Source organism: Leguminivora glycinivorella, chromosome 26 (assembly GCF_023078275.1).
Source record: "Leguminivora glycinivorella isolate SPB_JAAS2020 chromosome 26, LegGlyc_1.1, whole genome shotgun sequence".
Taxonomy (NCBI): domain Eukaryota; kingdom Metazoa; phylum Arthropoda; class Insecta; order Lepidoptera; family Tortricidae; genus Leguminivora; species Leguminivora glycinivorella.
In genome coordinates, this window is record NC_062996.1 from 6,533,964 (window position 1) to 6,560,117 (window position 26,154).

A 26,154-nucleotide genomic window follows, 5' to 3' on the forward strand; every position below is an offset into this window, starting at 1 on the left:
CGATATCAGGAGCTTAAGGCGAAGCTCTTGAAGATGTTGGAAGATTCCAAAAACAGGCAAGTAGAGAAGGTCCTCGGGGAAATGGACCTGGGCGATCAAAAACCATCCCAGCTATTGGCCAAGATGCGCAACCTGGCTAAGGACAGCTTCCCCGATGCCACACTGAGAATAATGTGGCAGAATCACCTACCTACGGCAGTGCGCGCAGTTTTGGTAGCATCCAGGGAGAGCGATCTTGACACACTGGCCAACATCGCCGATGACGTATCGGAAGCCACTAGAATCCCTAACGTGGCAGCAGCGGCAGTACCACAGAGTCAGGCGCACAGAGCCGCAGCGAACACCTCAGGAACCGCAGATACAGCAGTGATACTCGCTGAGATTGCCAAGTTAAGCGTCAGAATGATGGACTTGGAACGGGCAAGGCCAAGAGGTCGCAGTTACGGAAGGAGAGGACGCGGAGGTCGTTCAGCGTCCAGACCAAGGAGTACGTCACGCCACCGGAACCAAGCCGAGAGGAGACCAGATTGGCTTTGTTACTACCATTTCCGATTCGGTCCTGCCGCCACCAAATGTCGCCAACCCTGCGCATGGGTACTCAACCAACAGGAAAACTAGCGGAGATAGTACAGAGTGCGACTAGGACGGAGATCTGTACTATCAAACCAAGCCGTCGTTTATGCGTAACAGACTTAAACACTGGACTGCATTTTTTAGTGGACACAGGTGCTGACATTTCCTTATTACCAGTGCAGAACAAACAACGTGCGGGTGAGTGCTCTGATCTAAAACTGTTTGCAGCAAATGGCTCAGAAATCAAAACATACGGTGTTAAAGTTTTAACGTTAGATTTAAGGTTACGTAGACCGTACAAATGGGAATTCGTTATAGCCGACGTTAAACAGCCAATACTGGGAGCCGATTTTTTGAGTCATCACAAGTTAGTAGTAAATTTAACTGATCGCAAATTGCATGATCTGGTGACTTTTCTTAATATAACCGCACCGACCGTACGTAGCAACCAACCAACTATTAATACTGTCAATGGTAACCACCCGTATCATGATTTGTTATTGCAGTTTCCTAGCATAACAAAGCCACCGACATACAAGGAAACACCCACACACAATGTGGTACACCATATCGAAACGACGGGTGCACCAACATTCGCGCGGGCTAGACCATTACCACCTGACAGGTATAAAAAAGTTAAGGAGGAATTTCGTCGTATGCAGGAGTTAGGCATTTGTAGGCCTAGCAAAAGTCAATGGGCCAGTCCTTTAACGGTTGTAACAAAAAAGAACGGCGAAATTCGCCCTTGCGGTGATTATCGTGCCTTAAATGCACAAACTAAGCCTGATAGATACCCAATACCGAGATTACATGATTTTACGTTCATATTGGCAGGTAAAAAGATATTTTCCAAGTTAGACATAAATAGGGCGTATCATTGCATTCCAGTAGCTAAACAGGATGTTGAAAAAACCGCCATAATTACCCCTTTTGGGTTATTTGAATTTCCAGTAATGTCATTTGGGCTTCGGTGTGCTGCTCAAACGTTTCAGCGTTTCATGAACAGTTCAGTTCTGGAAGGTCTCGACTTCTTGTTCAATTACTTAGATGATGTTCTTATCGCGAGCGATAATGAGGCGCAGCATAGGGACCATCTTAGACTGGTTTTCGAGCGTTTCGACAAGTACGGCATAACGATCAATTTAGCCAAGTGTAGCTTTGGACAATCGAAGCTGGAGTTCCTAGGTCATGAGGTAACTACCACGGGCATTAGGCCGTTAGAGGAGAAAGTGCAAGCCATAGTCGACTACCCAAAACCACAGAACGTAGAACAATTACGTAGATTTTTAGGAATGCTAAACTTTTATCGCTCTCACGTCCCTGGAGCAGCGAACATGCAGGCTAAACTCGACCGATATTTAGTTAACGCGAAAAAGCGAGACAAGACCCCTATAATTTGGACGAGCGAGACCGAAGAGGCGTTCGAGCAATGTAAAATGGGCCTTAAAAAAGCCGTTACGTTGTCCCACCCTCGGTCCGACGCAGTCTTAGCCTTAATGTCTGACGCGTCAACTACGTCAGTAGGATCAGCTTTGAATCAATTGATTGACGGTAAATGGGAACCCTTAGGTTTCTTTTCAAAAAAATTGACTAAAGCTCAAAAAAGTTATTCTGCATATGATCTCGAACTATCAGCTATTTACATGTCACTGAAACATTTTCGTAAATCATTCGAAGGTAGGCCGCTGATAATTTACACGGACCATAAACCCTTATGTAGAGCATTCGAAAATATAGGCAAGAATAATAACGAAACACCAAGACGAACAAGGCAACTATTGTTCATTAGTGAATTCAGCACTGACATCCGGCACATAAGTGGGAAAGAGAACGTTGTTGCTGACACACTCTCTCGCATAGAGACCATTGTTTGCCCCACATCACTTGACTACGCAGAACTCGCCGACGAGCAAGCAAAAGATGAATGGTTAAAAAACATGACGCAATCGGATCAGCACGACGGAAATAGCAATATAAAATTAAAACTAATAGCGATACCTACATGTAGTAAATCTGTCTATTGTGAAATTTCTTTAGAAGAAGCAAGACCGTATTTACCACAAAAGTTTAGACGTACAGCATTCGAAAGTGTGCACAACTTAAGTCATCCTGGAACGCGTGTTACTCGTAAGCTAGTTACAAAGAAATTCTTTTGGCCTAGCATGAACAAAGACGTAGTTAATTGGGCAAGATGTTGCATCGCTTGTCAGAAATCAAAAATTAATCGTCACACGATGTCTAAATTAGGAACGTTTGAAGATGCCGACCGTATGACACATATCCATGTAGACCTAGTCGGACCCCTTCCGACATCTCCACATGGAAACCGTTACCTAGTTACAATAATAGATAGGCGTACATGTTGGCCGGAAGCATTTCCCATACAGGATATGACAGCAGAGGTTGTAGCCAAAACTATATTCGACGGTTGGATCGCACGTTACGGTTGTCCGACCAGACTTACGACAGACCAAGGACGCCAGTTTGAAAGTAACTTGTTCCGCGAGCTTATGAAACTGTTAGGCATAGATAGAATTAGGACCACACCGTTCCATCCCCAGAGCAATGCTAAGGTGGAAAGATTCCATCGCACCCTTAAAGCAGCCCTTATGGCTAGAATGGACAACGGCTCTTGGGAAAACGAATTGTCTACTGTGATGCTTGGCCTGCGTGCCGCAGGACGTAGCGATAACGGCGTAAGCGCCGCAGAAATGATGTTCGGACGGGCACTACGGTTGCCCGGAGACTTTTTCAGCACACAGTCAAACGAACCTAGCGATCCTTGTAGTTTAGTTGACAACATTCGCGATACAATAGCTCAATACAAACCGATAACTATTGGTTCTCGCAATAACCGTACTCTATTTGTTCACAAAGAGTTGCAAACTTGTGAATATGTTTTCGTACGAGACGATACCGTGAGGAAATCTTTACAACCACCGTATATGGGACCATTTAAAGTTTTAGAAAGAGACGATAAAGTATTTCTCATCCAATTTCAAAATAGGCAAGCTCGCATTTCAATTGATAGGTTGAAGCCAGCTCACGTTTGGAATGATGACGTCAACGATAGCGTGAACCTACGTAAGGTAAGCGACTCCACTACAACGCAGAGCGAAAGCGAAGCTAACTCGAAACCGCGGACCACTAAAAGTGGTAGGGTTATAAATAAACCCGTAAGGTTTTTAATCGATGAATAAGAGAACGTGACATTCGGGTCCGCTACTGTGTTTAATTTAGCATCTCCTGGATGGAGCCTGGACCCCGGGAGCAGGAAGTTTTTTCCTGTTTTCCGAAAAGTAGCATCGGTAGTTTATCTCTCGAGAGGGAAGACTACGTTCAAACTCATTACACCGGTATAATCAGTTTCAAGTCGGACTCTGCAACATGATGTTCCGCACCCTAGTTAGGAAATCAGATACTTTAAGTTTTAAGTTGAACTTTACGTCAGTAACGGGACTTATATTACATACGAACGGTCAAAACAGACATTATCCGTCTTATTTATCATAGTAAGGCAATGATGTGATGTTGTTTTATAGCAAAGCATAGCGGTTACAGTACTGGCTGGGTAGCGTTAGTCATGATGTCGTAAGTGTTTACGTTATGTATAACAGCATAAAATGCTGAAGAGATTGTATTGTGAAAGTATGAACTTTGATCACAGAATTATTTTTGTACTAATTTAAATGAATTTTGCAATGTATGTGTTACTAATATATTGTCTTATAAATATGTATTTGTGTCAACTATAAGCAATTGTCGTAAAATATTGGTACTAACAACACACAACGTGTGTCATATATTTATCGTGTAATAAAAGTAAATTTTGAATATAATTAAAATGGGCTATGCACAGAGCAAAGAGGATGGTTCACATAACAGTATTGCAATTGCTGAAGTCCATAGTGTTACTGGACAAGTAGACACGAAATTGAATTATTTTGGAATAATCCTCATAATTATCTCAGTAACATTGGCACTGTTTCTCTTGTATTTCATACAGTCCAAATGCAGACAATGTATAAGAAGTTGGTTACTGAAAGCAGTAGCTAGAGTTCAGCCAACAGCAGTCGTAGTGCACAGGGAACCAGCCCAACCCCAACCGAAACAACAACCTGTGATTTACTAAGTGAAGTGTTATAAATAAAACAAATAATTCAGTGCTATCAAAATGATCAAGTGTATTCAGTATATAAATGAACATGTTTATAAAAAAAAATCAAACATTTTTGTAATAAACTTAGTTCTAATAACTAATTATAGTTGTGTAACGTAATCATATAATACAACCTCCATTGTGTAACATTGTACTCATATCGCACAGCTGCGCGTCACGCTATGTCAGCGAAACGCGCACCTGTCCGATAGCTGAATAGCCACAACATACGAAACATACAGGGTGTAACAAATATCAGATACTATTCAATTGTATGTAATTTTTTATGTAATTTTTTTTTTTCTTCCCTAAGGGGGAAGTAATGTAGGAACAGTATAGCTATGTCAGCTCATATTCAAGTACGTGCGCACCGCGATATGAGCTGACTAGCCAAAAGCAATATCCTTTCAATGTGAGAACGAGACGCCAGTCTCACTCCGACCATTGTAACGTTAACTGGTTATTTTAATATACGGAGTTAATTATAAAGTGCTTATTATTCCACACCAATATATCACCTCTTATAATATAGAAGTGCGGACAAATAACTTCTAAAGGGCTAACACAACAAATAAATAGGTAGGATAAGGAACGGGCTAACCTCCCTTTGTTCTAGAAGTCGGCTTCAGTACACGTCACTTTAGGTAATACTGGGCACTTAGGTATCACAATTTCTGGTAGGTATTTCACTTCCTCTTCTAGATCTCGGTGGTTACAATGCAGCTCCGTTTCTCCCGTCAATCCTTTGTGAAGTAGATTGCAGATTCGTGCTATGCGCCCGCATAGCAACAGTAACACGGTCGCCAAAATGTTCGGTGTACTCCTCAATGTAAGATCTTCTTATGAAGAATGAAGAACTCCAGGATAGTACTATTTTTCTTTTAATTAACTTAATAACTAGGTACAAGTAGTTTAGGTATTTTAATGAATCTATACAGATATATGTGTAGCCGCTTCGGCTGTAAGGTGCAGTCTAATGTAGGTACGCGGCGCGGGGAGCCGTGACGTATGTGTGTGACGTCATGTGTCGTCAACCGGTCTTCGTACGAGTACTTGGGTAAACGTATATATATTGTGTTGTGTGAACAACCATCTAATCACATGATATTATGATATACCTAGTTATTTCCTTAGGAAAACATCGTAAAGTCACTTCTTTTATCAAACCGTAATTCAGAACACTAAACAAAAAATATCACTCTCTTCTATACTTTACACTCAGTCAATTTGTGTAAGAATGTCCAATAATATTTATTTATTTATTTATTTATCATCTTTAAATTTATACTACAGTATCAAGATTGCCCAGTCTTGCTATAATTCATAATCAAAAGTAAATCTGCTTAATTGTAAATCAAATCAAATCAAATCAAATAATTTACCTATTAGCGTTGGAATATAAGCGTTCTCTTTTAACAACCGCTTTACATCAGGCGAGCCGTATGCTTATTTGCCACCGACGTAGTATAAAAAAAATACGTATAATTGAATGACACTTACTTACTTAATGTACATATCGTACAAAATAACTTTTAAATTCAAATAAACACAGTAACAACACGCCCAATATAAGTTGATCCACTACTAGACACAGTGTAATTTAAAATGGCCGTCCGCCTCGCGTCGCGTCGAAAGTGCAATCCAAATTATTATCGACTTTTAGGAATACACTAAGAAATCACTATTCATATACACAGTAAATATTAAAACAACTACTAGATCGCATTGAAACACGATATTGGATTAATTCACAGAATATATATTAGTACGTTAAATAGAATATCGAAAGTACAGAATTCGCGCCCTCTCGCGATACGCGATCAAAATCATCCGCCATTTTTAAAATTCGAAGGTCAAGACCCGCGCTGGCTGGTATCAAATGCACGAGCGGTTTAGTTCTATTACGTCACAGGAATAAATCGCATGTCGTTTTTCGCTCGGTTTAACGCGATGTCTTATTAATCTAAATTGTTTGTAATTGATACATAATGATAGGCAAATACAACGCGAACGCGAACTACGTGGTGAAAGTATATTTGTATTCTATCAGTGTAATAAATGAACTAAGATTGTATTCGCGAAGATCTGATCTTACGGACTTACTTGTTTATTTTGTAGGCACAATACAGAGCCGGGATGTATAGTTAAATCTTTAAATTATCAACACTTTATTAACTTTTTGTGTAAGTGAAAGATAATGGAAAGCTATAAGTATTGTTTATAAGCTGTGATTGTGTCTTAGTGAATTGTTTAGTGAAATATTTTCTCTATAAAAGCAAGCTAGTGTCCCGACGGAATGTAAACGTACAAAGGTATTTATCCAGCTGAAATAGTTTTATTGCAATTACGTACTTAAAGCGGGTTCCTTAAGTTTATGACACACGAACTCTATAGTATTATTTAAATAACACACATAAAAATGCCAATGAAAAACCGTCACGTAATTAATTATGTAGTTCACTTGCGCACTAAAATTATTAAAGAGTAATTAGTACCTGTTTTCTTAATGTCGGAAGGTCTTCTTTAGGTCGCCTTCGATGACTAGCTCCAATCTCCTCCATTCTTCATAATTATTGGCATACGCACCAAACCTCCTTTTTCTGAACTATGCAAACCTTAGCTCCAGCCTCCTCCGTAGTCACAAAGTACTTCTTCAATCTTCTCGAATCGAATTACCTATTCTTATAATGTTATGTCTTCAACGTTCCCGAACCTAATGACCCCATCTGACGCTGCGCTCTGAGTTTTATTCCCCCGAATATGACGCATGCGCTGTTCTTGGTGACGCTCGGGACGCGCTTATCTAGCGTCTCATTGGTTGAATTTTTCGTCCAAAGTTCCGCTTTCCTCGATAACAACGCTTACGGCAATAGTGTAAGGAATGTTTGATTTTGTAAATTACGCTAACTTTCATATTTTTATCCCGATTTACTGCTTTCCTCGATAATAACGCTTTTGGCAACAGTTTTAGAAATGTTGATCTTTGTAAATTATGTACGTTTGAATTCCGGGAATAATTATTATTTTTCTATCGTGTGATCTCCCCAGCGTGGCCTTGTGCTGCGGGTAGCAACAGTGATCGTTGTGCGGAATGTGCGTGCTTCAATTCCGAGAATTGTTATTTTTAATTTCCTGGAATTTTGTTTCTAAGCATATTTAATTTTACAAATACTGCATTCAAATAGTGTAACTATTTGATTAGAATATTACTTATTATGAAATCATACAACACAAAATTAACATAGACAATTGTCTAAAAGAAACAAAGTCAGATTATTCATATAATTATATACATAGATTTGTAAGAGGCGAGGACATCGGGTCGTTACACCGCTTTCCATCAGGCGGACCGTATGCTTGTTTGCCAACGACGTGGTATAACAATAAATAAGTTTTTGGTAAAAAAACGTCTTTTATAAAAATCATTTTTTGACCCGGTGATATCTGGTTAAAATAAGCCGTCATCCTTTCATGGGTTTTATCTAATCCAAAATTAATGTGTCATCAATATGAATGTAGATGATTTTCATTTGTCACCGTTAGGCGCAACTTGATAAGTTAGATAAACATCAGACTAAAATACTTTAAAAGCTAGAAGACCTGTGTGCGTAGCCGAATGCACAAACGCTCACGAAACGCTCACGATAATATCTCTTTCGTAGCTATCTATCTCTATCGCACTTGCGTATTGGCGCGACAGAGCCAGACTACATTTCTGCGGCATTTCGGTGGCGTTTCGCGACGCAGAAATGACATTCGGCTGCGGGGCCTGGCAGGCAAGCGCAGTCACATGAAACGCACAAGAGACGCACCGATGCGATAAATTCATTAAACTAGAATGCAAAAAACTGGCTACCAACATTAGACGACATCCAAAATCTCAGAAATAAGTTCACGCTATCATTCCACTCCACCTCACCCAAATTCTCACCGGCCACGGCTATCACAAAACGTACCTCCATCGCTTCAATATCACCCCCGACGACCTATGTTCATGCGACCAAACCACTCCACAATCCATAGATCATCTCCTCAGATATTGCCCTAAATTTATGAACCCACGTCTCGACCACGAAATCATCTGCCAAAACCTCAAAATTGACCCTTATAACCTTTTGGAAATCATTACAAAAAACTCAACTTTATTTCATGAGTAACTATCGCGGTAACCGAAGACAATAATAGTCATATCATGATCATAATACTTATGTAAATTAGATGTAAGAATGTAAATAAGAGGTTCACAGACACATAAAAATAAACTTTGGAATCATTCTGTAAATTTATCCTAATTTATTAGTTGCAGATATTTTAACACATGATACTTTAAAAACATTAAAATAATTAACTTTAAATACAGAGTGGGGCATGTAACAAAGGCGAAGAATTGAACTGTAGGTAGGCTATTCTCCTTATACTGATCAACATTTGTTCAGTGACTTCATAGATAAATCAAGAAAGATTGGTAACTCAGTACATCGCTACACGGCCTACTTAACGCGAGTTATCGTCGCTGGTACCTCTTAGTTTTCGAGTTATTTACAGATGGCGCTATTTTCAATGTTTAAAAGTGTCGTCTAGTGAGATAATAATTAATTACATTGCCGAGTAACCATATATGAATATGATTCAATATTTTGAGCCGGGCGGCTCCTTGTTTTTTGGCTTAGGGGTTAGTGTATTTGACTTGCACGTCTATGATCCCGAGTTCGAGACCCAGGTCCGGATTTTTTTTAATATGTTTGAAAAACAGTTATATTGTTGTTTTTTACTTTTTTTTATATATAATTGAATATTAGAAAAATAAAATATGACGTGAAGTTGAATCATAGAAAAGTAAGTATAAATTGTTCGCGCCTACTTGTTGTATGTGTGTTTATAAAACCGATAGGCCCATAGGGAAGTACCTATCTACCTACTCGACTCTCCAATCACTTGCCGCCGTGTCAAGAGGATCATGTACTAAAGGATTGAAGTGTTTTTTTGCAATGATTATGGTCCAAGAGCTGGCAGGATTTTGGAGTAGGTCCTTGAGGCAACCTGGAAAGGTGCTCAGATGCTTCTCTAATCATGACCAACATCAGGTCTGCAAGTCTGGCAGCTAAAGGGGCGGGGCTTTATCGAGCTATGAATTTTTAAAGATTTAATTTTTTGGGGCCCAAACAGAAAATATCTACGTGGACGTCATATTTTAATTTCCTACAAGAAAGGTTATGTACGTTTTTTCGATAGGATCAATATATAAATGGATAATTTAGTAAGAAAGTTTTTTTTAATCGATTACATGCTCCGTTTTTCGTCAATACCTCGTAAACGGTGGCCCACAGCAAAAGGCACTGCCAGCTCTCCGTCTATTATGACTTATGACCATATAAGCAGCGACTCATCGAGTGTCCTTCGAAGACCTGGCAAGCAATTATGGTCGCTCGATAAGTGATAAAATAGCAGGCCGTCCCAATCGCACTATTTGTAAGTGCGATAGGGACGGCCTGATATTTTATCGTCTATCACGCGACCATGCTGGTTGCGCAGATCCGTCGGTAAAGCAGTGTTGCACCTATGGCTCGGGAGAAAAGGCGAATCATCAGCAAGCGGCTCCATCGGTAAAGCAGTCCGCGGCGACAGATATTCGTCGACAAGCGGTCATATTTGGAATATTGGCCAATGACGAGACAGCTGTCAACATGGCGGAAACAGTTGTCGGCACGATGTAAACATTGCAACAAAATACTTAATACGATAATGTAGATGATATGAAGACGAAAACTACTAAAAAAAAGCCTTTAAAGTTTATGTGACGTAGAAACGCAGGCGTTAATAGACTCTGGCAGTGGATATAACCTAATCAACAAAGACTCTTTCGACGAATTTAAAGTGGATTGCGTGAGTGAGGACTTCACTGTTTCTGATCGCGATGGTACTGTTAGGAAAACGTCGAGCATTTGGTTGTCGAGTATGAACCGGTGGAGACTAAGGAAGCGCCGATCGAGCTCAAGATCACTCTGAAAGATGATATCCCTGTGGCGAAATGAAGAGCTCAATGCGACTAAACAGCTGATTTTATAGCCAATAGTCAATCGTTTATTGCAAGAACATAGTGAGATTACATAAGATGATAACATTGAAAAGCAGTTCTTATGTTCTACTAAGCAAGGCATGCAATATTTAACTCTATTAAATTCTTGGAGACCATATACACCTCCAAGGAAAAAAGTAGATTAAGTATACATATATTTTTTTTCCTTTGCTTAAGACAACAAGAGTCTTTTACAACTCTAAAGTTATTTTAGTTATTCGTTTTTTTTCTTCATGTATAATTTTTTTTTTAGATGTACTTTGACACTTAGAGACTCTATACATCTCTAACATCTCTTATTAATAATCATAATAGCTTTGTACTTTGTATAATTTCTTGTGTTAATATTTTTTTTTTTTTATGAATACTTTTGCTTATTAAATTGTATCTTGTTTTTTTTTAATGCATGTTAAATATAAGATGTAATGTTTTGAAAAGAAGTGGCCCGCCGAGTTTCTTGCCGGTCCCATAGTGGATACCCTCCTCCAACTGAGGGGGGACTGAAATCTTCTCGAGGCTGAGGCGTAGGGTTAGAGCCGGCGTAGTTTTAGTTTTATTTGACGTTCATAAGCGCATTGTAATATGCCTACTTGGAAAATAAATATTTCATTTCATTTCATTTCATTTCATAACAATTATTTAAAGTATGTACAATATAATGTCAATATAATTTGTTACACAATAATTCATTACAAATATACACAAGGATTGAGTCAATTTATTACATTTTATAAATTACACAGCTAAGATGTCAAATATAGGCATAGATAAATTACTTAATTAATAATTAAGTTTTGAAAGATGGTGACTATAATGACTTGTGTTTGGAAAATGGCATGCCAAACAAAGGAGACCAACAGCAAACGGTGGTGCCTAAGGTAATGGGGAAGGAAGTTGCATATAAGGTGCATAGTAATGGTCATTTTGCTATGAGAACGAGGAAAAGGGCATTCACTGAGACGAAGAAGCCCTACGATCACACAATTACAGTTGTTGATGCGTTCACCAAGTGTGTGTGGCCCTACCCGATGAAGTCGACATTTAGAGCAGAGGTGATTAGCAAGTGGCAGTTGCAGCGACAGACGTTTGGTAACCCTATTATACATATTACCTTTGCCCGAGGTAAAGCATTAAAGAAAAGAGCTTTCAGAAGTACTGTGAAGATGAAACTTTAACTTGTGTAAGAAATTCTTGGTGCCTAAAAGTTAACTTGATTTGTTACTTTATTAAGTTTAGTAAGTTTGGTGAATATTTAAAATGTTGTTGTGTTGTAAAATGCTAAAAGTTGTTACAGTCATTGTTTTTATATCTAATGCTTATATTGTCGGATGTTTTTCAATTTATGTTGAAATGTAATGTTGAATGAATGAGATGTAGTTAGATGAATGAACGTTGAAGTATATCTGGGCATTTCTCAGAGTGTTTCAAATTTTTGATTTCGGTGGCAGCATTAGTACCCGAACCCCGTAAGCGTAGCATGAGTTTTCTTTGTTTCTGGTAGAAATCCGCGACTTCTATTTAAATTGACAGAAAAACTGTTGCCACCGAAAACAAAAAAATTTAAACACTGAGAAATGCCCATCTGAAGGCAGATATGAGAGCAGGACAGCCGAGAATGTGGGATCGGAACGTAAGGTGATGGCGTGAAACAGAACGTTGTATGATAGTAGAATGACAGTAGGTGTGAAAGGCGATGGGAGAACAGTTTTGAACGATGAGCGATCGAACGTGAAAGAATTTAGTAAAATCTGTTAATTTCTTATTTGCTGCTTAATTAAAAGTTATTCGTTGTTTATTGCTGGGTTTTCATTCGAGGCATAACAATATCCCACAAATATATTGTTTTATTCCCCATTAATATTCGATATGTAAAAAATACCCAAATAAATAATAGCACTAGACATAGTGTTGTGTTCCTGCCGGTGAGTAAGGGTGCCAGAGCTCAACGAGGGTGCGGTGTGTTGATGACGGGAGCACTTACGGAACTAACTTGTTCCGTCTATTGTCCTTTGAGTCGTCGGCTACCCGAACCCTCCTTAGAACTTGTACATTCCTTTTTGCTGTGTACTTAACACAGCAAAAGGGAGTGTACATGTTTCTAATAGGGTGGCAACGCGCTTTTGACACTGTTTGAGTTGCAGGCGTCCATAGGTTACGGTGACCGCTTTACATCAGGCGGGCCGTATGCTTGTTTGCCACCGACGTAGTATAAAAAAAATCCGTAAATCATTTGACAACTTTTGTCTCATTTTGATTATAGTGCCACCTGATTCTGTCGTGCTGATATACATATATGTATGTAGCTGTTTGTGGTAAAACATTTTTATACTAATAAAAATAAAATAATCAGAAAGTAATACTTCCGTCTTAGTGCGTTTTCACATTATCCGATCCGATATCAGATGTAGGACCGATATCCCATATATTTAAGCCGCCTTTTTTCGATTTTCGCCTTTGAAATCCTTCCTACATCCGATATCTGATCGGATAATGTGAAAACGCACATAGTGTTGTAATATTTTACGTATCATATTTTGCCTATTCTGGAACGTCCAAGGTAATTTAGAACTATCTTGGAATAAAATATTATTAAAAACTCAAAACAAATACTAAAACTGTTATCTTCAATATGGCAATTTTGTTTAGCATGCAGCGCATGCAGTTTTGTGCATCTTGCATACGCGCCATCTACCGGATTATAATGTTTGCTATTAGTCATCAAACGTACAAAACACCATGAATTGAACCTGATTCAAGTACCCGATTGGTAAAAAAATAATTAATTGTTTTTGTAAATTTCGGTGTTATATAATGATAATGTTGTATGATCAAGTTCCAAATTTTTAAATATTACGACTTGGGTCATTTAAATGAAATTATTTCGTGAATTGAACAATACCATTTGTCGCGAGAGTATAGTAATGCCATCTATTGTTTTACGAGTCAAACATATAAATTGGACTACGGAGTTCCCATTCTTTGTAGTCTAATTTTTCTATGGTGACTTTTAAAAATTATGAAGTCTTTAAAATTTTAATTTTTCATACAAAATAAATATTAGCTTCAATGTACGCCATTATTGTTGTCATTGACGTTGTCTGTCACACTTTAGACTTAACAGAATTCGCAATACATTACCTCTTAGAAAAAACTTTCAAGGGTGATAAAAATCAAAATACAAGTTATTTTTAAAAGTCGCCGAACAAATGTTGATCAGTATAAGGAGAATAGCCTAGAGTTCAATTCTTCGCCTTTGTTACAGGCCCCACTCTGTATAAATTAAGAAATCTTTTCATGTAACTTTTTTGATTTCATTTTCCTAACAAAAAAATTAATTATAATTTCGTCTAAAAAAATCATCATGTGCATTATCACATGTCACAATAACACTGTCTGTCATGTCAACAATTGTTTGTTGTAAATGTCGTAAAGGTTCGGCGGGAAAACTGCACATGTCATTGAAGTGGCCAGTTACAGTTAAATGGTACGTAAAGGTACTAGCATCTGTTGAATGAGTTTTCATTTAATAATCACATAAACAGGGTGTTTTTACGTAGCAAATTTGTTTTTCCGTTTTCTCCAAAAAAACATCGTAAAAGCTATAATGTTTCACGGTTTAATATACTCCAGAGACCGAGTACTATCAGCTGTAAAAATATCTGCATCTAATAAATTAGGACCTTATATAGTTAACAAACTCAAAAAATTCAACGGTACATAACTCATTATCACTCATTTATTCATCATTTTCATTGAATCACTACATTATTCCACAAATTTCATTAACTAATACAAACAGATTATCTATGCATACGGGAAAAAAAAAAGATTCATTGAATTCAGCCGCCCGTATAATTCGCGGGGACTGGGCTTGGAAGTCACAGATCATTAAAAAAAAAGTATGCTACACCCACTGGGAATGTGTTCTAAATGTTTTCCCATTTAGGCCAAACCTTATACAGTAGAAAAGTTCAGCATTGATTATGGCTTACCATGTATCATCATCCTCCTTGCGTTATTCCGGCATTTGCCACGGCTCATGGCATGGGGTCTGCTCTGTAATCGCAAGATTTGGTGTAGGCACTAGTTTTACAAAATCGAGCGCTATCTGACGTTCCAATTCCAACCCGAAGGGTAACTAGGCCTTATTGGAATTAGTCCGGTTTCCTCGCGATGTTTTCCTTCACCGAAAAGCGTCTGGCAAATGTCAAATGACATTTCGTACATAAGTTCAGAATGCCTAAACCTCCGGATCGAAAGTCGCACGCATTTACCGCTAAGCCACTAGCGCTTACCGTGTATTAATAGTTATTTGTAATACAAGGGGGCAAAGTTGTATTTTAACGCCGAGTGTGGAATTGAAAAACGAGCAAGTGAAAGGATTCTATAGTTGAACCACGAGCGAAGCGAGAGCGTTTTTTAACACACGAGAAGTAAAATACATTTGCACCCGAGTGTAACACAAAACTTTTCCCCTCACTGTAGCGAGGAAACTACAACGCAAAAAATGCGTTTATATCACTGCTTCCAGTAGTTCCACGGGTGGTAAATCATCATTATTACTAGATCCACCTACTTTTATCAATTTTAAAGCAGTTAATTTGACTTTATTCAAGGTCAAATTACTTTACCCACTAGTGGATAAAATGCGTTTTTACCCGCTGGTATTAAAGGACAAAATACGTGTTTCCGAGCTAGTGAGGGGAAAATAAATATTTCTCTGTTTCAAAGGTTTCTGCAAACTAACTCGGCATCCAAGCGTCACATACTCCTGCAAAATCACAGACTCGAACATTCTGAGCGGCGACAGAAAGTGCAACGAATATGAACCGAGCGGCACCGAAGTCCACCCCCGTTGCAACGACAATTACTACCACAATGGCGTCCCCAGCTACATGCATTGCATCGACGGATTCTGGGACCATGTCGCCACTTGCGAACCAGGTACCGTGACTAATGTTACATTTAAGGGTAATTCTCAAAATAGTGGCATCGTACCCTGCCATCACGTTTTTGAATAGAAAGTATGCGAAATATATAATTTTTACATATAATTAAAATTTTCATAAGGAGACATTAACGTGACACATCGAGGCCAAAACATATTTTTTCAATAAATATAATACTTTTGTAAAAAAAAATTAAAGAAGACCGTTTTCTACTGTACCCTGCCTTGTCACAACGCGACACTGCTCAAGTTTTCGCTCTATAGATTATTGAATTGCAGTTGTATGATAATAAAATATCGTTTTTTGTAGAGAATAGACTACTATATTCTTAAATATACGTTGCACGGGATGTTTCGATTACTTTTGAACACAAATTTTCACGTTCAAAGTTTGTCCAGCGATATTTTCTCCATATCCTGTGCGTCCGAAGTATTGCACCTCACTCACACACAGAAAGTCTTATTAAGACCCTAATATACGTAAAACACGTAGCCAGTATGGTTCTAGCCGCCGGTGTAAAGGTTTGTGTGTGAGGTGCTGCGGTCTTGTGGTTAGAAGTTTTCAAAGTGTGACGTTCGGAGTTTGTAACAGGTATGTCCACTTTATTCTGGCACGATTATTTTAAAATATTAATACGGCAGTTTTTTTACTAATAACATTTTAATGTTGTATTGAAGTATAACTATATATATTAAAATTATGAAAGTTGTATTATCAACAGTTTCGGAGATAATATCTAGTTAATCGGATTTTCACTACACCCTGTGTAACTTTATCCTGCCATCACTCTGCAGGGTAAAGTGACTGTTGACAGGATAAAGAAACACAAGTAAAAAAAAGCTATTTTGACATGGTTTTTACTAACTTGCAATGTATGTATGTATGTATATTTGTATGTATGTTGAGGTCAAATCTTGCAACCCAATTTGAAGCAGAAATTTTCAACCGACTGAGCTGAAATTTTGTATACACGCTTCGATATTGGGCAATATTCTGCCCAGCGCCGAAGCAGCCCCGATGAGGCTAGGAACCAATTTGATTAAATGTTCCTCGGAGTCCCAATTTTGGTTTAAATTTAAGCCCAAGTACTTAATTTGGGGCGCAAACGGGACCGCCTCACCGCCAACAGGCAACATCCCTATCGCTCTTGCATATAGGCACGTCAGAACCAGATTGCATTTCGATCGGCGTATAGCGTCAACGATTGTCATTTTGGCTAGGTCAGCAGCGATCACTTTCTTCGGGCAGAAGCCAACCTTACCCTCGAAAACCACGTCATCGGTCACGTCATCGTCGTGGCAAGTAACACCGCAAGCCCAAACAAATTAATGCGCCCAACTGTGAGCTCAGTTGCCACTGTGGCTCTCCTTATTATACTGGTACTTTCTTCCCCTCACGGCTACTATTGTGTCATCGGCATAACAAATGGTGATCTTGCGGAGAAGTTGGACTATTCTGATAGCCAAGTCAAAGCCAATGCTCCAGAGCAGACGCCCAGTACCGACCCCTGTGGAAAACTGTGGGTAGGTTATGATTATTATGATCATATGCATGTGGGTAAGAAGAAGAATAAAGAAGTCAGTCTTGAATTGAGCACGTAGTCTTATTGACCTGTCCCTATACGTTTACATGGCGCAGCCGGTTGGAGCACCACACTCCATTCGTCTTTCTAGGTATCTTCCTCCTGATTCATTGAGCACTACTCTATGTGCAAGGTGAATGATGTTCAAATAGAAAGGCGCATCGTGGAAGCAATGCGCCTATTTTATTACCACATAAGGAAGAGAGCCGAAGTAATTGGCAATGTCAAGAGATACTGCGATGGCTCCCTGCCTTTTCTCTGCTACCAGACCGCTGTATTTATGCAGCGCATCAATTGCGTCTACCGCTCCTCCCAGAACCCGATCTCTGATGTTTGGGCACGTGTTTTCCAATATGCGTGCACAGCAGTAGATGAGACTTACGATGATGCGCTCAAACATCGTGCCAGTTTCATCTAGGAGGGCAATGGTACGGTATCCTAAGGGACAGTCAGCTGGACTACCCTTTTTTCGAAAGGCGCAGTCTACCCACCTTCCAACGAAAATTTATACCCTCACGGAGGCAGTCGTCAATGCCACGTGGCCACGTAATCTATATCTAAGATGTTTAAAGAGCCAAGGCACACCGTCCGGCCCTAGAGTGGCCCTCATTTTAAATGCTGACCTCATTATCTCGACATCTGTTACCAAGGGGACATCAAGGAGATGAACCGACTCCTCCACTGGGGCAGCCATTGCAGGCGTTACATGCACAAGCACAACTCACATTGTGAATCATGATATGTGCTTTGTTGTTTTAAAAGACTGTGATTATAGGTACTTATTTATTTATTCGTTATTGCACATAAAAAATAAGTACAAATGGAGGACATAATGCCTTAAGGTATTCTCTACCAGTCAACCACTGGGTCAAAAAGAAACATTTGATACGTACAGGCATCGTGACAGAAAACAATAATCAGATATCACTTACTATACTTCAACTGTTTTGAATAAAAAATAATGGATTTATTGTTTAAAAAATATATTTTTTTTGTTTTTGTTTCTACTTAAAGAAAGTAATTTGAATCCTAACAAAATCATAATAGTCGATATATGTTGAATTATTAGTGGTAAACTGGTTTTTTTCATTCAAACTCTCTTTATCCTGCCACGTTTTCCCTGCTACCCTGTCTATTCACTTTCTCCTGTATGTCTAAAATTTCAACTCGCCATAAGTTCTACGTTTTTACGACTATTTCGTTCCCTTCCGCAAATTCCGTATCATTGATGCACTCAAAAACATATATAAATCCAAAAAGGTATGAAAAACCATTTTCATTTTTTTCCATTACCTTTACCCTGCCGGTGCCACTTTTTTGAGAATTAACCTTAATACTAATGTTCCTGTATAGATAGATATATAGATAGATAGATACATTCTTTTTCCCCTCACTAGCTCGGAAACACGTGTTTTGTCATTTAATACCAGCGGGTAAAAACGCATTTTATCCACTAGTGGGTAAAGTAATTTGACCTTGAATAAAGTCAAATTAACTGCTTTAAAATTGATAAAAGTAGGTGAACCTAGTAATAAAGATGATTTACCACCTGTGGAACTACTGGAAGCAGTGATAAACGCATTTTTTGCGTTGTAGTTTCCTCGCTATAGTGAGGGGAAAAGTTTTGTGTTACACTCGGGTGCAAATGTATTTTACTTCTCGTATGTTAAAAAACTCGCAAGTTCAGGATTCTATTCTCGAACCACTCGCTTCGCTCGTGGTTCAACTATAGAATCCTTTCACTTGCTCGTTTTTCAATTCCACACTCGGCGTTAAAATACAACTTTGCCCCCTTGTATAACAAATAACTATTATTCATACCCACAACATACATGGCATTGACAATTTAACATAAACAAAAATTAAAAACAGTAAAAGAGTTACATGCAAACTTAGTTTAACTAATAACATTGTTTTAACTAATACCTACGCCATGCATCGTGGCAGAGAAAAGGCGCTGACTCAGCGTCGTGATGCGGCAAGCCACAGCAGCGACCTTAATATAAAAATGTGCAGCTTAATAAAAATGTGCATGTTTATGTGTGTGTGTGTGTGTGTGTGTGTGTGTGTGTGTGTGTGTGCGTGCGTGCGTGCGTGCGTGCGTGAGTGAGTGGGTGAGTGAGTGAGTGAGTACGTGAGTAGTTGAGTGAGTGAGTGAGTGAGTGTGAGTGTGTGTGTGTGTGTGTGTGTGTGTGTGTGTGTGTGTGTGTGTGTGTGTGTGTGTGTGTGTGTGTGTGTGTGTGTGTGTGTGTGTGTGTGTTTTTTTTTCCACTTACCGGATTCCAGTTACCGGAGGGACCACGAGGAGGTGTGGACCAGGAATTGGCATCCAAAATGCATATGACGAGAAAAGCGAATGCGGAGAACGTATTTTCTTCTCCAATCAATATTCATTTTTAAAGCCCTTTACCCCTCCCACCTCCACCCTCCATTCAAAACCGTTCTGTCAGTGAGTGAGCAAGCGAATGAGTGAGTTGGCGTTTAACGCAACGTAGCACTGACTGAGTGTTACGCGCTGTCAGTTTCACTTCAATGAGTGAGTGAATGACTGAGTGCGTTGGCGTTTAACGCAACGTAACACTGAAGTCGCATTAGACGTTTCACTTCAATAAAACTATAAAACCTTGTACTAATTCTTCTTTACCAGAATGTGGCACCCTCACGCCCAAAGGCGAGCCGTTGGTGATCAATGGAGTAAATGCGGAAAGAGGGGAATTCCCGTGGCATGCCGGCATCTATGACAAGAGGTTTACCCCCTTCATGCAGATCTGTGGGGGGTCACTGGCCACAACTACTGTTGTTATATCAGGCAAGTATATTTCCAATTATTATCTCAAACAGTTCATGAATTCGACGATCAGTTACCTAAATACTACAAGACAAGCACTACAATACAATACGTCTTTCATGAATTTGGGGGACAATTAACTATAATCGTATTACCAAAAACCGGCCAAGAGCGTGTCGGGCCACGCTCAGTGTAGGGTTCCGTAGTTTTTCGATTTTTTTTTAAAACTACTGAACCTATCAAATTCAAAACAATTTTCCTAGAAAGTCTTTATAAAGTTCTACTTTTGTGATTTTTTTCATAGTTTTTAAACATATGGTTCAAAAGTTAGAGGGGGGGGACGCACTTTTTTTTCCTTTAGGAGCGATAATTTCTTAGAAAACCCTTATTCATTTCTTAATACCTATCCAACAATATATCACACGTTGTGGTTGAAAAGAAAAAAAATATCATCCCCCACTTTACATGTAGGGGGGGTACCCTAATAAAACATTTTTTTCCATTTTTTATTTTTGCACTTTGTTGGCGTGATCGATATACATATTGGTACCAAATTTCAGCTTTCTAGTGCTAACGGTTACTGAGATTAACCGCGGACGGACGGACGGACGGACGGACGGACGGACGGACGGACGGACGGACGGACGGACGGACGGACGGACGGATGGACGGACGGACAGACAGACATGGCGAAACTATAAGGGTTCCTAGTCGACTACGGAACCCTAAAAAGTATTGTAAGCCAATGGCCAACTGGCCTGATTACGTAGCCGAATGGCACAAACGCTCACGAAACGAAACGCTCGTAGATATCTACTCGTATCTCTATCGCTCGTGCGTATTGCCGCGACAGAGGCAGACTACCTTTCGCGGCGTTTCATTTCCTTTCGCGTCGGAGAAATGCCATTCCGCTACTGGGGCCTTTTTAAGAATGAAAGAGCTCGCGATTTTGATTGGACCACATAAAAATTTGCAAATCCAAAAAAGTGGTCACAACTTTGAAGGAAATGACGCTAATAAATTATAAAAATATTAATACATACAACATACAATCACGCCTGTATCCCATAAAGGGGTAGGCAGAGCACATGAAACTACTAAAGCTTCAGGGCCACTCTTGGCAATAAGGGGTTAAAAGAAAACTAAACTGTGGCATTGCAGTGACAGGTTGCCAGCCTCTCGCCTACGCCACAATTTAACCCATATCCCATAGTCGCCTGCGGAGTGGGCCTAGACCTCGACGCGACGCCGCACTTGCGTCGCGCGAAGCGCAACAGCATTTTAAAACATTATTATTGTACAAATATAATTATTTATTAACCACATCAGCCCCCCCCGACCAAACCAAACCAAAACACACAACATTTTTGCATTTTTCCCCTCGCTAGGTCGGAAACACGCGTTTTGTCCTTCAATACCAGCAGGTAGAAACCCACTAGTGGATAAAGTAATTTGACCTTGAATATAGTCATATAGTGAATCTAGTGATGACGATGTTTTACCACCTGTGGAACTCCTGGAAGCAGTGATAAACGCGTTTTTTGCGTTGTACTTTCTTCGCTATAGCGAAAGAAAGTGCACGTTTTCCCTCACTATAGTGAGGGAAAACGTTGTTGTGTATCGTGGTTCAACTATAGAATACTTTCGCTTGCTCGTTTTTCAATTCCACACTCGCCGTTAAAATACAACTTTGCACTCTTGTATAACAAATAACTATGTATTTTATATTTTTGAATATATTTTTTCAAACTGGCACTTAAAAAGAGTTTAAACTTTTTTTTTTCTAAAAACCTAAATTTTTCAACAAAGGTTTTACTTTTCACTTTTCGACATCTATCAATGAGAAAGGACCTTTTGTAGTAAGAAACAATACGATTTTTTTATTTAAAAACGATAATGTAAAAACGGCCTAAGGGTTACCAAGGCTCGATCGGCGCGCCTAGTGGACGCCAGGCTTAAATTGTCTGGTCTTGGTGTTTTAATAATTTTATGTGTTTATAGTCGTAATTTATTTGCGAAGTATTAATTTTATATCTGTATTTTTAAATTACACTATGTTGTGGTACCGGGAAGCATATTTTAACTTAAAAGGACGTAATGACAACATTTCATACCATGTTTCAGAAAATAAATATGTAGTTTCGGAGTTTAAATTAAGTTTGCAGTGTTTGCACAATTTTATGAATAAAAATATTACTCTCGAAAATGTTTTATCAAATACGTACTTTACATTTTGTTCATTATGTTTACTACATGTACATTCTTAGCTATTATACTTATGTATTTCTTACATAATAATATTCATTTCCATATTTTTAATTAACTACGCGCCTGCTTTAGAGTGCTTTAAATTTTAACAAATCAATGCATCCTTTGGTCGGGGGCTGGGGCCTCTCAACTCAAGGTCGCCGGCGCCGTGGTCGCGGGGCGCGGTGCGTGGGGCGCGGGGTGGGGCGCCGCGGATCTCGTTCATTCAATTCCGCTTGCATGTGTTGCGGACAGAGCGAGTATATTATACGTACGCGGCGAGCACACATACAAGCCGCACGGCAACGCCATCTAGTAATGTTCGACTTTAAACGTCCATGTGACGTTATAGGTTTAGTGCGTGAAAGCTAAAACAGATGTCGCAAGATGTTGCAGTTTGATGACTATTTCGACGTAGGATACTGATAAGAGTTTTGTTGGCCTCGCGTGGCTACTGGCGCCATCTAGCTCTTCTTCTACGACACCCACGGGAAGAAAGGGGGTGGTGAAATTCTTAACCCGTCACCACACAGGCAAATATTAATATATTAACACGCTTTTATTGGGTCGTCGTGTATGTAACTAACTATGTAATGGAATCTGCGGAGGCTAATTTAACCATCTTCCAAGGATCGTAGCGTAATGAAAATTGGCAGCTGTATGTAGTTCTGATGACAATACAATAATATGATACTGTTGAACTGATCTGATGATGGAGCCGGAAGATATGAACTGGAACTACATGATGGAACATCGTATCATAGCTGTTTTTGGGTTTCTTAGAAAAGTCTTGTAATGAACTTTGACTACGATTAGGTTTCAAGGTCTGATGATGGAGCCGGAAGATATGAACTGGAACTACATGATGGAACATCGTATCATAGCTGTTTTTGGGTTTCTTAGAAAAGTCTTGTAATAAACTTTGACTACGATTAGGTTTCAAGGTCTGATGATGGAGCCGGAAGATATGAACTGGAACTACATGATGGAACATCGTATCATAGCAGTTTTTGGGTTTCTTAGAAAAGTCTTGTAATGAACTTTGACTACGATTAGGTTTCAAGGTCTGATGATGGAGCCGGAAGATATAAACTGGAACTACATGATGAAACTTCGTATCATAGCTGTTTTCTGGTTTCTTAGAAAAGTCTTATAATGAACTTTGACCACGACTAGGTTTCAAGGTCTGATAATGAAGCCCGAAGATTGGCACTGGCATTCCATGATGGCATGGCATGGCATCGCAAAAAAAAGGATCAACAAAGTATGTAAAATAAGTTGGGTTAGGGTTTTCTTGTGACCCTTAAGAGCAAAACTAAAGGGGTTCGGGGGGCGAAGACCCCCGCATAAAAGAAAGATCAACGTAGTATTTAAAATAAGTTGGGTTAGAGTTTTCTCGTGACCCTTAAGAGCAAAGAAAGGGGGCTCGGGGGCGACGCCCCTGCATAAAAAAATGATCAATGTAATATTTAAAATAAGTTGGGTTAGGGTTTTCTTGTGACCCTTAAGAGGAAAGAAAGGGGGCCTCGGGGGGCGAAGCCCCCGGCATAAAAGGAAGATCAATGTAATTTTTAAAATAAGTTGGGCTAGGGTTTTCTTGTGACCCTTATGAGCAAATAAAGGGGGGCTCGGGGGGCGAAGCCCCCCGCAAAAAAAAGGATCAACGTAGTATGTAAAATAAGTTGGTTTAGGGTTTTCTTGTGACCCTCAAGAGTAAATAAACAAAAGGGGGGCTCGGGGGGCGAAGCCCCCCGCATAAAAGAAAGATCAACGTAGTATTTAAAATAAGTTGGGTTAGGGTTTTCTTGTGACTCTTAAGTGCAAAAGTAAGGGGGGCTCGGGGGGCGAAGCCCCCCGCATAAAAGAAAGATCAACGTAATATTTAAAATAAGTTGGTTTAGGGTTTTCTTTTGACCCTCAAGAGTAATTAAACAAAAGGGGGGCTCGGGGGGCGAAGCCCCCCGCATAAAAGGAAGATCAACGTAGTATTTAAAATAAGTTGGGTTAGGGTTTTCTTGTGACCCTTAAGAGCAAAAGTAAGGGGGGCTCGGGGGGCAAAGCCCCCCGCATAAAAGAAGATCAACGTAGTATTTAAAATAAATTAGGTTCGGGTTTTCTTGTGACCCTTAAGTGCAAAAATAAGGGGGGCTCGGGGGGCGAAGCCCCCGCATAAAAGAAAGATCAACGTAATATTTAAAATAAGTTGGGGTAGGGTTTTCTTGTGACCCTTAAGAGGAAAGAAATGGGGGCTCGGGGGGCGAAGCCCCCCCGCATAAAAGAAAGATCAATGTAATATTTAAAATAAGTTGGGTTAGGGCTTTCTTGTGACCCTTAAGAGCAAAAGTAAGGGGGGCAAAAGTAAGGGCTTTATCAACGAAAAATTTCACGCCACGCCACTGCTAAGCACACAGATCCCAGAGCCACTATCAGTCTTTTAGTTGCTTAGCAAACTGTCGCGTCCACGTTCCATATCCAGGTTCAACCCCATACTAGAGAGCGACTGAGAAAATTCAACCTTTTGTCTTTTTCCTACTCTGTAAAATGAAATCCTAAAGTTCTGTATTGCATTAATCTTCAAATTAGCGCAGCACTATGAAATTTTTTTTAAATGAATGACTTTATTGCGATAAACTTGGTACCTATACATCAGGTGGTATTAATTCTTATTAAGTAGCAATACGTGTTAAGCCACAAATGGCTTGCGAAATTCGCCTACTTGAAATAATATTTTTGTTTAAATTTTTAATATATTTCATTATTAACGACTACAAAGTATAAAATAAATTTATAGTTTAAAAAACTCTAGGAAAACACGCTTTTATAAATGCACGTAAAAGCCAAAAATAAATTATGGATCGTTCAAGTTGTCTCTATTGCTGGGATGAAGAGTAAACTATGTGCTTTTAATTATAATATTTGATTGTAAAAGCGTGGGGCGCTGTAACAGGAAAAACTTTTTGTATAACTTGCTGAGAAATCAAGTTAAGCTATATTACGAGAAGCAGTTTACACAGATTGGCGCGCTAACTGGACTTGCAGCACGACTGCAGCGCCCCACGCTTTTACAATCAAATATTATAATTAAAAGCACATAGTTTACTCTTCATCCCAGCAATAGAGACAACTTGAACGATCCATAATTTATTTTTGGCTTTTACGTGCATTTATAAAAGCGTGTTGTCCTAGAGTTTTTTAAACTATAAATTTATTTTGTAACTATATTCTTATCGAATCTTTTTGTCAACAGCGGCACATTGTTTCTGGAACGATGTGGAACAATTGTTACCAGCGAAGTACTTTGCAGTTGGAGTGGGCAAGCTGTACCGATCATGGAACATTGAGGAGGGAGGACAAAAATCAGACGTAAGAGTTTTAACGTTTAACCAAAGACTATATATACATTGTTTTGGGAAGCCCCCGTTTGATTTCAACAACTGATTTGTTACTGGTCACACCCATTGTTTACGAGAACACCGTGATTCCCTTGTCATCGCAAGTTAAGGATCTTGGCTTAATCTTAGACAATGGTTTGACATGGGAGCCACATGTGCCTGACGTCAGTCGCAAGGTGACTAATACATTACGGGCGCTTTACAGACATAAAAACTTTTTGCCGGCTAGTACGAAAACCTTACTTGTTCAGTCCTTAATACTTCCTATAATTGACTACGCTGATGTGTGTTGCACTAACATTACACAAGCCTCACTGTCTAAACTTGATCGTCTTCTTAACAACTGCATCAGATTCGTGTTTAACCTCCGCAAATATGACCACGTCTC

The 26,154-nt window shown here is 39.3% G+C and overlaps 1 protein-coding gene across 1 annotated transcript in view; it reads left to right on the forward strand.

The window, feature by feature from the left end:
- The window catches only part of LOC125239946 (clotting factor C-like), a 62,204-nt gene that overhangs the window by 31,624 nt on the left and 4,426 nt on the right, over positions 1-26,154 (forward strand). The window contains exons 2-4 of the mRNA XM_048147730.1: positions 15,540-15,752; positions 19,987-20,148; positions 25,622-25,737. Of these exons, the coding sequence (XP_048003687.1) occupies positions 15,704-15,752; positions 19,987-20,148; positions 25,622-25,737 (327 nt within the window). The 5' untranslated portion in view covers positions 15,540-15,703. The remainder of the gene's footprint in view (positions 1-15,539; positions 15,753-19,986; positions 20,149-25,621; positions 25,738-26,154) is intronic.